At 37.9% G+C, this 13,495-nt stretch overlaps 1 protein-coding gene across 1 annotated transcript; it reads left to right on the forward strand.

Annotated features, from left to right (window-relative positions):
- The first annotated feature begins 4,835 nt into the window (after window positions 1–4,835).
- Window positions 4,836–6,849, forward strand: LOC125600409 (DJ-1 protein homolog E-like). The gene is made up of 3 exons (XM_048773126.1): window positions 4,836–5,539; window positions 6,068–6,433; window positions 6,609–6,849. Exons 1-3 carry the CDS (start codon window positions 4,889–4,891, stop codon window positions 6,786–6,788), a joined length of 1,197 nt encoding a protein of 398 aa, XP_048629083.1. The 5' UTR covers window positions 4,836–4,888; the 3' UTR covers window positions 6,789–6,849.
- The last annotated feature ends 6,646 nt before the right edge of the window (window positions 6,850–13,495 follow it).

Consider the following 13,495-nt stretch of genomic DNA (forward strand, 5'->3'; position numbering starts at 1 on the left):
TTCTCCAGTTATATATGGAGGAGGAGTGTCTCTCACAACCCTTTTGTGCCTAAACAAATTCTTGTTTCTTTGGTAAGGATGACCAATGGGAAGAAATCGACGGTGACAATCAAACCAACTTGTCTTCCTACCATTCTTCAGTTGAAACGCATCTGTCGTTCCATTACAATATGGACAAGCTAATCTCCCATGTGTAGTCCATCCAGACAACATCCCATAGGCAGGAAAATCACTTATGGTCCACAAAAGCATCGCTCGCATCGTAAAATTCGTCTTCGTTGAACAGTCATACGTCCTCACCCCTGTTGACCACAAATCCTTCAACTCTTTTATCAGTGGTTGTAGGAAAACATCCAGGGACCTTTTTGGATGGTTCGGACCAGGTATTAATATGGTCAAGAATAGTAACTCCCGTTGCATGCACATCTCCGGTGGCAGGTTGTATGGAGTAAGAAAGACTGGCCACAATGAATATTGTCTCCCTGACATTCCGAACGGACTAAATCCATCTGTGCATAATCCGAGATACACATTCCGGATATTGCTAGCGAAATCCGGATGTACTTTGTTGAAATGTTTCCAGGCTCTTGCATCTGATGGATGAGTCATCTCACCATCCGTCTGAGTATGCTCGGCATGCCATCTCATCTTTCCAGCAGTCTGCTCTGATTGATACAATCTTTTCAATCTGTCTGTAATTGGTAGGTACCACATCCTTTGGTACGGTACCCTATTACGTCCCCGTCCTTGCGGCTTGAATCGTGGCTTCTTGCAGAATCGACATTCTTCTAGCTTCTCATCATCTCCCCAATAGATCATGCAGTTGTCGATGCAAACATCTATCATCTCCGAAGGCAACCCAAGACTATAAACCAGTTTCTGAATTTCATAATAAGAATCAGCAGACACATTGTCTTCCGGCAAATACTCTTTAAACAAGTCTGCCCATTCGTTCATGCAACTTTCAGGTAGATTGTGATCAGTTTTAATATTCATCATTCTAGCAGCTAACGACAATTTAGAGAGACCTTCTCTACAACCACTGTAAAGTGGTTGATTCGCCGCGTTTAACATTTCGTAAAACTTTTTTGCATCTATATTAGGTTCTTCATCTTCATCATGAGCTACGAATGCATCAGCTACCATATCATGAACCCTATCATAATCTACCATCTCCTCCTGATGGTAACTATGTTCATTATGCAAATGATGATCAACCGGTTCTTTTTCCTGAAAATTGCTATTACTACTACTAGCTTCATTCTGATCATAATTAAAACCTTCTCCATGTTGAAACCAGATATAGTAATTTGGCGTGAAACCTCTATTTATTAAATGCTTCCAAACATTTTCACGGTTTGCCAGTTTCGAATTGTTGCATTTCCGACAAGGACAGAACATCTTACCACTTTCTTGGGCGAGCGGTGTTGAATCTGCTTGATGCATAAATGTCTCCAGACCCGCAAGGTATTCTTTCGTCACTCTCCCGTTAGCATCTCTATGCATATACATCCACTTCCGCAACTCGTAAATAGTCCCGGAGCCAGCCATTTTTTTTTCTTTCACGTTTTTTGTTGTTGGTGTGTTTAAAATGATGTTCAAACATCCATATTTATAGGAAATTTCGAATCTGGTAGTTGTAATTTTCCTATGAATTTACGACGATAATTAATTAGGTGTCCAAAAAAAACGTGTAACACCTACAAAGTTGGTGGATTCAAAATTTCCTCGCTAAATACACGTAAACTATTTCCTCGTAAATAACACGCAAAGTTTACGTCGTATTTACGAGGAAATAGTTTTTCCTCGTAAAATACTCGTAAAGTTACATCTACTTTACGACGAAACACTTTTGTCGTTACGTTACGAGGAAATAACGATGACTTTAGTTTTCCACGTAAATTCCTCGTAAAATCGACGTAAATTTACGAGGATTGTTTTTCCTCGCTAAATTTCCTCGTTAAGCATGTGTTTTCTTGTAGTGGCAGTCGTAATTTTGGATGGATCTCCGGTGACTGCAGACTTCAGGTGCGACCGGGTCTGGGTCAGGGTTGATAAAGAAGTTGAAGGTATCGTCGTCAAAACCCCTACCGTCGGTTAGACTTGTATACGGACCAAGCTGATACGTACTATTTTATTTAATATGAATAAAATACTATGTACAATGCTTAGTTGATTGTTGGTTTGGTTATGAATCTATGATGTAAGTTATCCTTTGCGTGAATCATTTCGGCTTTCGTTACCTGAACGGTTACTAATGTCCAAAGTTCCAAATAAATGTTTGTATAAAGGTAATGGTTGCAAGTGAATAATATTCATGTCCTACTTAGCACTTAAGAAAGCTAGGGATCAGCATTGAATTATATAAGACCATCTTATATTGCTTCATATACTAACTATCATATAAAATAGATATTGATTTGTAGTTTTAAAACAGCTAATGAAGAACGAAATAGTATCTGTGGACTATTTAATAGTTTTAAAAATCCCGTGGATTAACTAAAGCAGAACTTATGAAATACAAATTTTAGAAAAAGGTCGGTATGACTAACAAAAGGTTTCAAGTTTTATTTGTTTTTTTTGTGTGTCAAATGCATGCAACTGCAACCGTTAGCAAATGTAATAAAACCAATCTACCATTTAGAAAGAAAGAAATATAGAAGATACTTTCCCATCCAAATATGATAATAATCACGGATTAGCACTTGTATCCGGTAACGGATTTTTCAAAATCGAAGGTTACTAAGTTAGAGATCAAACACTGAGTATTTTTGGGAGTGGGCATGCCTGCCTGCCCTTCACAGGAGATTCCTGCTAATCCATCACACATTAACTAAACGTCTACGCGCGTGTTCCAAACAAAGTGGTTTACACGTTCCTAATGACAACTGAACTCAGACGTATAAAGGTCAGAGGGATGCGATCCCCTTTCTCTAGGTCGACGAATGCTCTATTTTTTTTTTGTTTATCTCAATCAAATTGTGGATATTGATTGACAATCAAAGATATTCAAAGCTTGACAATGTCAAAGGATGTATTAAAATCTTTTGCCAAACAAATAATAAAAGTCATGGATGTATTAATAGCTGGCTAGTTAAATTATTTCTGTTAATTAAAAGGCTAAAGTTTTGACTTTTGATCTGCAAGCTAGCGGAGGGCACTTAAACGACATATACGTATCACATTCTATAAAATGAACTCAGATTCCCAAAGACGACCATACCAGATACATTACGACTTAGATATATAATAAAAATGCCTTGTAAGTTTTTTTCCTTTAATCATATTGTGTTATTTTTTGAGAAATTCCCTAACATAATTTTTTTTTTTAATTTTTGTCGTAAAAATAACTGTCAATGAAAAAAATGACCGAAATAAATTTTATTAATTTAACCTTATAATTAACTAATCTAGACTTAAGATTTAGAGTTAAGGGGCGAGATTTTGGGGATAGAGTTTCAAATTTTAAGAAAATAAAAAATTAAAATTTTCAAAATAAAAAAATGCTATTTTGGTCATTTTATTTTTTGAGAACTATTTTGTGACAAAAACTTAAAAAAACTATTTGAGAGAATTGCCCTATTTTTTTTTGGTGCAACATCATATTGTGTTATTGGTTACCGCTTTTATTGGTTTGTTCATCCTATTTTTTACCTTCTAATCAAATGCCTCTTTTTGTTATTTTTCTAAACTAATATTTTCTTAGTTACGCTGACTAATCTCTCCTTTTGTTTTTCATGTTCACGTGCTATGTTATGATGTAACAATTAATCTAATTATATCAGTTTATATGTGTTATTGTGGATGGATCTCTAAAATGCCAAACGTAACTAAATGATCGATATAATTAATTAACGTACGTCGTAGCTTTGACTTCATGTAGTGAAGACGTGGCCGGAGCTTGTGGGAACACATGGAGACGATGCGGCTTCAGTGATAAAAAGAGAGAACCCGAGCTTTAATGTTTTCGTGCTTTAGATTGGAAGTATAGTGACTGCAGACTTAAGGGAGAACCGGGTCAGAGTTTGGGTACTCATATATGGACCACAATTACTCTATAGCGTAATGCCAATAAAACAAACTTATCAAAAAAAAAAATGTCAATTAAACAAACCAATACAATGCATGGTTGTTGCCTTGTTGGTAACTCCAGCGTTCGTTTCCGCCAGAACGGTTACTAATGTCCAAACTTATATATTAATGTATGTTTCTGACTAAAGTATTTGTTTGCAGTTGAATAAAATTAACATTTTAGTATTAGAGACAAAGTCTTATATCAAAGTTAGAAATGATCTTAATTAGTATATAAATGTTATATGTTATGAGCCACTTTAGTTAATGTTAATTGATTTTAGTTGGAGATTCATTAACTTAAAACTGTATAAATTAAAAGTCCAACCCATAATCAATTTAACCAAAAACTGATCTATTAACATTTGCAAAAGTATTCCAAAATTAATAGTCGAGACTCATCATCTTGAATGGAGGTGATTGAGATAAAATTGTAGTATGTAAGTGATGTTATGAGTTAATCAACTTATTTTCTATTGGTTTTTAATTGAAAAACATCTAATTTAATATATAATATATTACTGTACTTAGAGATATATTGGGGTATTAGTATCCCTAATATCCACTGTAAAGTACCTACCATTAAAATGTAATTATAGTTAAATTATAACACTGAGATCTTTGTAATATGAACTTGAACATTTGGACTTTGAAACAGCTGAAAAAAGTTGGTGAAACTGAGTTGGTGGGTATGCAAAATTCCCACATGTCATTTACAAATACAATATGTATAAGAAACAAAAACAATAAATATTATTTGTCTATATAAACCAAATAATCCTCAAGAGTGATTTGTTCGGTACAGACAACTTCAACGATGGGATCGTTGGTTCAGAAATCGGCTTTACTGCTATGCGGAGACTACATGGAAGCGTACGAGACCCTGGTTCCTCTCTACATCCTCCAATCGTTCGGCGTCAGCGTCCACTGCGTTTCCCCCAACCGCAACTCCGGCGATCGCTGCGTTATGGCTGCCCACGATTTCACGGGCCTGGAGCTATACACGGAGCTAGTCGTTGACCAGTTGACTTTAACCGCCAGCTTCGATGACGTCACTCCCGATAACTACGACGCCATCATCATCCCCGGGGGACGGTTCACGGAGATTCTCAGCGCCGACGAGAGGTGCGTCGACCTCGTTGCTCGGTTCGCCGAGCTCAAGAAGCTGATCTTCACCAGCTGCCATAGCCAGGTCATGCTGATGGCCGCCGGAGCTCTCGCCGGAGGTGTGAAGTGCACGGCGTTCGAGAGCATGAAGCCTCTGATCGAATTCTCCGGCGGCGAGTGGTGGCAGCAGCCTGGGATACAGAACATGTTCGAGATCACGGACTGCGTCAAGGACGGGAATGTCGTGAGTATGGTTGGATGGCCGACGCTTGGTCACGGGGTTAGGGTTTTGCTGGAGTCTCTTGGGGGGCAAGTCTCGAGCTTGAAGGAGAATCAAGCTTCTGTGCTTTTCCTCATTGGGGTAAGTTCGAGTTTTACTGTATGTTCTTGTTCTATAGTATGTTTGAATTAGGCATCGGTTTTGGTTTATTCTGTTAAATCGGTTAGGACAATTCAATCTTCGGTTAGTTCAGTTTATCCACAATCTCACCGAATTAGACCAAAACAAATTTTGGTTATATTTGGTTTATTTTCCTTGGTTAGTTTTGATCAGTTTTTTTTGTTATTTTGGTTTGGAATTTTGTTAATTTTATTTTTTCAATTAAATTTTGGTTTAAACATGCATGTTTAAAACTGGTTAATATTCGGTTTATTTTCCTTGGTTAGTTTGGAATCTTTTTGTTATTTTGCTCCGAAGTTGGTTAACTTTTTTTGTTACAGAACCAAACTAATCGATTATCAAACCAAAAAAACGGATTTTTCAAAAGTTTGCCAAATTGAAAACTGAACTCATAACGGTTCTTAACCGAAACCAAAATTTTTGTTCGGCTGATTCTGGTATATAATCCTAGGGCTGCTTTGAATAGTTGGTGTTGTGTTGGATTTGAAGGACTATGTAGAGGACTATGGGATCAATGTACCATTTAGAGCACTACAAGCTTTAGGATGTAAAGTGGATGCAGTGACACCGAACAAGAAGAAGGGAGAGATGTGTGCAACATTAGTTTATGACCTTGAGGAGGCAAGGCAGCTTCCTGCAGAAAAGCGAGGGCACAACTTCCTTGTGACTGCGTGTTGGGACGATGTATGCGTTGATGACTATGACTGTGTAGTGGTTCCAGGAGGGAGATCACCTGAGCTACTAGTGATGAATCCAAAGGCTGTTGCTTTGGTCAAGAAGTTTGATGAGAAAGATAAGGTCTTTGCAGCTATTGGACAGGGTAAATTGCTGCTTGCAGCCACCGGTGTACTTAAGGTAAGTCACTACTTCTTCACCATCTAGTGAATTGTAATTTATTTGCATCGACTATGCAAAATGTGATTTAGTTTTTGGTAGATGGAGGAAACAATATGATCATGAATGTGTATATAAAGTCATGTATCTAGTATCATTTCTTGGTCATGTGACATTTCTTTTAATGAAACTCTAGGGGAAGCGATGCGCTAGTGGAAAGGGGATGAAGGTCATGGTAAAGGTGGCTGGAGGTGAAGCTGTTGTGTCAAAGGGATGTGTGACTGACGGAAAGCTTGTGACGGCTGCATCAGCCTCAGATCTGCCAGCGTTTTTGTCTGGTTTATCAACTGCTCTTGGTGTCTCTGTCATGTTCTAAGATTATTCAAGAAGGGAACATAAAAGATAGTTTGGATAATAAAACATAACTTACAAGCTAAGCCCGTTTGGTTCCGCACACATGGTCACAGCTGTAATTGCTAGTAAGAATCTTCATATTAATCCACTTATAGCAATGCACTAGTATTCTCGAATAACTATAGAGGAAAAAAAGCAACAGAAGTAACAAAAGAGCTTAAGCTTTCAAGGTAAAACATATCATATATCTATATAGGGAAGTTTATTCAAACATGATTAGGACAATTGACTAGAACCATACAAATTTTTTTTTATTATTGGTATTTTTTAAATACCAAGCGTACTTTTTTTTTACGTTATTAGAAAAAACGTATTTACAAGAATGTCATTACTTTTCGCTGCCACGTAAGCAAAAACCCGGCGCCACGTAAGAATTTGGTTCCGTGTTTTCATTAAGTCAGCCGTAAATAACTACATACTTCGTTACGGCTGATTTATTGCTACGTGTCGGCTGAATTAATAAACGCGGCTGACTTCAGAGGAAAATGTTGATTTAAGAACATAAGTCAGCCGCCCGGTACGGCTGATTTACAGAAATGTGGCTGATTTATGGGATAACGACTGACTTACAGACGTAAGTTACGGCTGACTTATACATCGGCGGTTTGATTGCTGGAATATTCGGCTGAGTTATAGTTAAGACACAGCTGAGTTATGTTTCCACGGCTGAGTTAATGAATTACGACTGGCTGAGTTGTTTAATTTACGGCTGGCTAATGGGATGTTGTTACGGCTGAATTTATATTTAATCATCCGTAATAGGATGGATTAACAGTAAACTCTGCTTGTTTACAACTGACTTATTAGCGAAAGATTAATTACTAGAATAGCATTCGTTTGACGGCTGATTTATGGTTTTTCATCCTAATTACGGCTGGTTTCGGATCAAAAGATTAATTACTGAAATAGTATCCACGGTTCGGCTGACTTACATTGTACATGAGAACTGATTTACGTAGGCTAAGTTATATATTCGTTTGTCGGCTGATTAAGTGATTTTCCATGTCATCCGCCATGTCATCAACTCGGATTTGCCATGTCACTCCTAACGAACTACTTTACAACTAGGTTTGTGTGTGTTCCTCTTTTTCTTCATCTTCTTTATCTATCTATCTCTTTATCTTCTTCATCTTATTCTTCATCTTTCTCAGAGATCTAATGGATCCAGTAATTATTGTTTTCTGGTAACTGGATTAAGAAAAACAGATATCTATTCAACGCCGACAGTAGATGGTGTAGAGTTCTTCATTTATATGAGAAAACAAAACATGAAGAATTCGTAAAGTCTGTACTCGATGATTACGAATTGAATGAATTGAGGCATCAGAAAACAATTGCGCACGACGCTCCACCAGTTTACGGAGAACAAGGACCCAGAAATGAATCGGAATGACAGAGCAAGAGAGAGACGAGTAAAACGTTTTTCAGTTTTAGCTCAGAAGCAGAAGTTTCAGATGTTGAATCCAGAGACGAAAACTACAGTGGGAGTTACGATGAACAGAGCACTATCGTATGTTTTTATATTACGGCTCGGTTATGTATTTTAATGTTTTCGTATTACAGCTGAGTTATGGTTTTTTTATGTTTCTGTGACACGACTGAGTTTTGTGGTTTAATGTTTTGTGATACGGCTGAGTGGATGAGTTATGGATTAATTTCCTGCTCAAAAAACAAAACGTCGCAAACCGAAACGTCGCGATAATATTACCGTTATTTGCCTAAAAATAATGTGTCTACTCGAACAGTACAGCTTTAAACTCTCTAATTTACACAATTACTCTCTATCTCTATTTTACACAATTACTCTCTATCACCCCTCTCTTCATCAATGGAATATTTCCCGATTCTTGAAATGCCTGAAGAAATTCAGGCGTTGGTGGTTGAACGTGTAGCCGGTCACTCCTTCCAAGATCTCTATGGCCTCAGAGCATCGTGCAATTTGATGAAGGCGTTCGCAGATCGGCGTAGGGTATGCCATTTTTACGATGTGTTATCAGTTCCCTAGGGACTCAATATGCCTGCTGAGTTGTTGAAAACTTGCTACGCTGAGAGAAATCCAAGCACACTTTTTATAAAGGGTGTTCAGTTTGTCTTCACATTAGACCTTGAAGAAGAAGGAGTTGCTCTCATGAAGCTTGCAGCGGATGCAAGATATGAGCGTGTTGTGTATACACACGCAATGACTCGGAAAATCTTTTGGGATGATGATGAGGAGTATTTTGCTCGTTTTCCAAGGGAATCCATTATCAGGATCGGGAAATTAGTGCGATCTTTGAAATGGGGATGGGGTTTGTGGCACGGTGACGTGTTCCGTGCAAAGAGGGCCGAGTTCATTTGAGCGTTTGTTCCGTCGTTCTGCAGTTGCCAATGTGCTCCTCTTTTGAAGCGAGAATGTCTTTGCTTGTGGCACATTGATACCACTAAGGATGACAACATGTGTGACCGCTGTTTCTGGATCAAAGTGGTGGGGCTGTTCTTCCGTGACTTTGAACCAATTAGTTTGATTAGGGACACAAGGAAGTGGTGAAGTTGCATTGTATCAGAAACCTATATTTTTTTGTTCTTTGTTATGCCATTATGTATGTAGAACAACATATTTATGTATGAGTTTATGTTAATGGTTACGGCTGAGTTTTCGTTTAATTACGGCTGAATTATCATTTAATTATGTCTGAGTTATCGTTAATTTATATTGCTGAGTTATCATTTAATTATGTCAAAGTTATCGTTAATTTACGGCTGAGTTATCGTTTAATTAAGTCTGATATATTTTTATGTCCGTTAATGTTTTCGCCCCTCTGTAACCTTTGTCGTCAACAGTTCACGTTTCTCCGTTAAAACAAAACGCTCTGTTTCATTTAAAGAGAAAACGTCGACATGTTAGCTCACAGAAGTTAAAATCGAGGCTCATTCCAAAAACCCCCAAATTTGAAAATTAGGATTCTTCAGAAGAGATGATTAACTGTAAGTCTCTTTCGTCAAATCTGAGATCATATACTGTTTTTTTACTTGATTCTATAAAATCGCTTTGAGCATTTTGTGTTTCGCCTTGGTATAGTTTCAATCATTTTTGTGTATTGTGAACTAGAATTCGATGGATCTAGGGCGTGGAATTCCAAGGAGGTGTGACTGTGGAGCTGCTACTGTTGTGTTAACGTCAAATACCGCAAGGAATCCGGGAAGAAGGTTTTATCGTTGTGGAGCAATTTCGGGTGAAAACCATGTTTTCAAATGGCTTGATGAAGCACATGATGAAGAGTTTGTAGTTGTGGCAAACAAACTGGCAACGATGGAGCAAGATTTGGCCGACATTAAAGTAGACTTAGCTGATATGAAGAACGACATAAGTGAGATCGTAGCACTTATCGAGGGTCTTAGGGTGAACTGTTTGATGTATTAGTTGTTGTTGGGAGAAATAAAAATGTAGTCTTTTAATTATCATTTAATTATGTCGGAGTTATCGTTTAATTTACGGCTGAGTTATCGTTAATTTACGGCTGACCTATCGTTAATTTACGGCTGAGTTATCGTTTAATTATGTCTGAGTTATCGTTAATGCAAAGTCTTATCAAACTTTGTAAATAATAAAGTATTATCGTCTCGATGTTATAAAGGCCTCAATATTAGTTCTGAGCCGTATTTTCTACACTTTTGAAGCGCCATAATTAATTATCAACACGGTCAAATCAAGAAAGACGAAACGTCCCATTATTATAATGGACGTTTAATATTATAGAAAAGTATTACCGTGAATGTTAAATCAGGTTTTAAATACTAAAGTATTATAAAGGCCTCGATATTAGTTCTAAGCCGTATTTTCCACACTTTTGCCGTATTTGACACACTCAGCCGTCCCGATAATATTAACGGATGAGTTATATTCTGAGTTAAATAATAAAGTATTACCGTCTCGATCTCTATGAAGACCTCGATGTTATATTAACCAACATGGCTGAGTTATATCAACCATCATTGCTTAGTTATATTAACGTTACATTAATGGATTATTTCCAGATTCTTGAATTGCCTGAAGAGATTCATGCATTAGTGGTTGAACGTGTGGCCGGTAACTCCTTCCAAGATCTCTATGGCCTCAGAGCATCGTGCAAGTTGATGAAGGCGTTAGCAGATCGGCGTAGTGTATGCCATTTTTACGATGTATTATCTGTTCCCTGTGGACTCAATATGCCTGCTGAGTTGTTGAAAACTTACAAAACTGAGAGAAATCCAAGCACACTTTATATGAAGGGTGTACAGTTTTTCTTCACATTTAACCTTCAGGAAGAAAGACGTGCTTACATGAAGCTTGCAGCGGATGAAAGATATGAGCGTGCTGTGTATACATACGCAATGACTAGAAAATGTTTTTGGGGTGATGAGGAGTGTTTTGCTCGCTTTACAAGGGAATCAGTTGATAGGATCGGGAAACTAGTTTGATCTCTAAAATGGGCATGGGGTTCTCTTCAAGGTGACGAGTTTCTGGCAAAGAGGAACGAGTTCATTTCAACCATTGTTCCTTTGTTCTATAGTTGCCAATGTGTTCATGTTTTGGAGCGAGATTGGGTCTTGTGGTTCATTGAAAACAGTAAGGGTGACAAAATGTGTAACCGCTGTTTCTGGATCAAAGAGGTGGGGCTATTCTTCCGTGAGTTTGAACCGATGAGCGTGATTAGGGACACAAGGGAGTGGTGAAGATGGATTGTATCAGAATCTTATATTTTTTAATGTACTTTGCTATGACATTATTACGGTTGGGTTATATTTTACTTTATTGATGAGTTGTCTTTTAACTACGTAATCTTATATTTTTTAATGTACTTTGCTATGACATTATTACGGCTGGGTTATATTTTACTTTATTGATGAGTTGTCTTTTAATTACGGCTGATTTTTGTTTATGGCTGGGTTCTCTACAATTACGGCTGAGTTTTAATTTCATAATGACTGAGTTATCGTTACTTGGCAGTGATATATAAATACGACATGACTGAGTTATTTAAATGCGAGACGGCTGAGTTATTGTTACATAAAGGCTGAGATAATGCTAACTTTTTGGCTGAGTTTTGTAAAAAAATCCAAGATACATACAAGGAATCCGCCATGTCATCAACTCGGATTTACCATGTCATCACTAACGAACGAAATTTACAACTTGGTTTATGAGACTGTTCATGTTCTTCTTCATGTTATTTATCTATCGTTTTCATCTGTCTCAGTTGGTTATGGATCCGGTAGTTATTGTTTCCGGTAACTGGATTAAGAAAAACAGATATGTATTCAACGTCGACAGAAGAGGGTGTAGAGTTCTTCATTTAGATGGGAAAACAACACATGAATATTTCACAAAGTCTGTTCTCGATGATTACGGATTGAATTATTTGAGGGATCATATTCAGCTTAGCTACATGTTTTCGAATAAAGCATTGAAAACAATGTCGCACGACACTCCACTAGTTTACGTGTCCAATACTCGACAATTGCAAGGTTTTATAAGCCTAAAGAAAATAGAACAACTACGTCTCTGTGTGGAGATTACGGAGAACAAGGATGACAAAGCAAGAGAGAAGAGTAACGAGAATGACTGCTCAGAAGTAGAAGCTTCAGAAGTTCAGTCCAGAGACAAAAACTACAGTGGGAGTTGAGATGGTTGCAGTTTTGAGAAGGTACAAGAGGACAATGAGAATGACTGCTCTAGTAATGTGGAAGGAGAAATACACGACATAGTCAGAGAAGATGAAATAGGCAAAGAAAACGAAGAAGATGATGAATTTGAAAGCCGATTTGATATGTTCGACGACTCGGACGGTGCGTCATCTGAAGATGATAACTTCAGCTCATACGGTGAGTCTCCTACAGAAAACGAAGATTCACCAACGCTACCTCCCAAGAAGAGATATCAGAACTTGTCGATGAGCGGACCTAAAGGGAATCTGGAGGTTCTAAAGTTGGAGATGTCGTCGATAGACCTTGCGGTAGGGCAACGATACGAGAGTAAAGACGATTTGGAGAGACGATTGAAACTTCTTACAGTGAGATATCGATTTGATTTTGATCGACCCCGACATCATACGTTGTTAAGTGTTGGGTTGATGGATATCTCTGGAGAGTTCGTGCTTTTACCCAAGGGGAATCCCCAGAGTTTTATGTTCGTATTTACGATTCGAATCATACATGTTCTTGCACTGAGCGTTCTAATCGATCTCGACAAGCAACGCCTGATATTTTGGGAAAGTTGTACCAGAACTTTCTCGGCGACGTTGGTCCGACCGTTTGCCCTACGAGTGTCGGAATAGCTATCACTAAGCAGTTTGGTGTCAAGGTAATCGCTTTGATGTGGCTGAGTATTATAACGATATGGCTGAGTAATATGAAACGTAGCGGCTGACATATTAATACAATGCGGCTGGGTTATAATAAAGCTAGGGTTGAGTTATTTTTACATTGTGGCTGTCTTAATTTTGTGAAGCGACTGAGTTATGTGTATCATTTTTTCATGTGAACAGATGGATTATTGGAAATCACACCGGGCGCTGAAATTTGCAGGGGAAATCGATGAGGGAACACCTGAGAGGGGTTTGAAAGCTTGCCTTCTTACTTATACATGATAAGTAAGAAGGGCAAATCCGAGTACAGTTACACGTCTTCAAATTGATGAGCTTGGAAGATTCA

The sequence above is a fragment of the Brassica napus genome, unplaced genomic scaffold (genome assembly GCF_020379485.1).
Source record: "Brassica napus cultivar Da-Ae unplaced genomic scaffold, Da-Ae ScsIHWf_2242;HRSCAF=2895, whole genome shotgun sequence".
In the NCBI taxonomy this organism is placed as follows: domain Eukaryota; kingdom Viridiplantae; phylum Streptophyta; class Magnoliopsida; order Brassicales; family Brassicaceae; genus Brassica; species Brassica napus.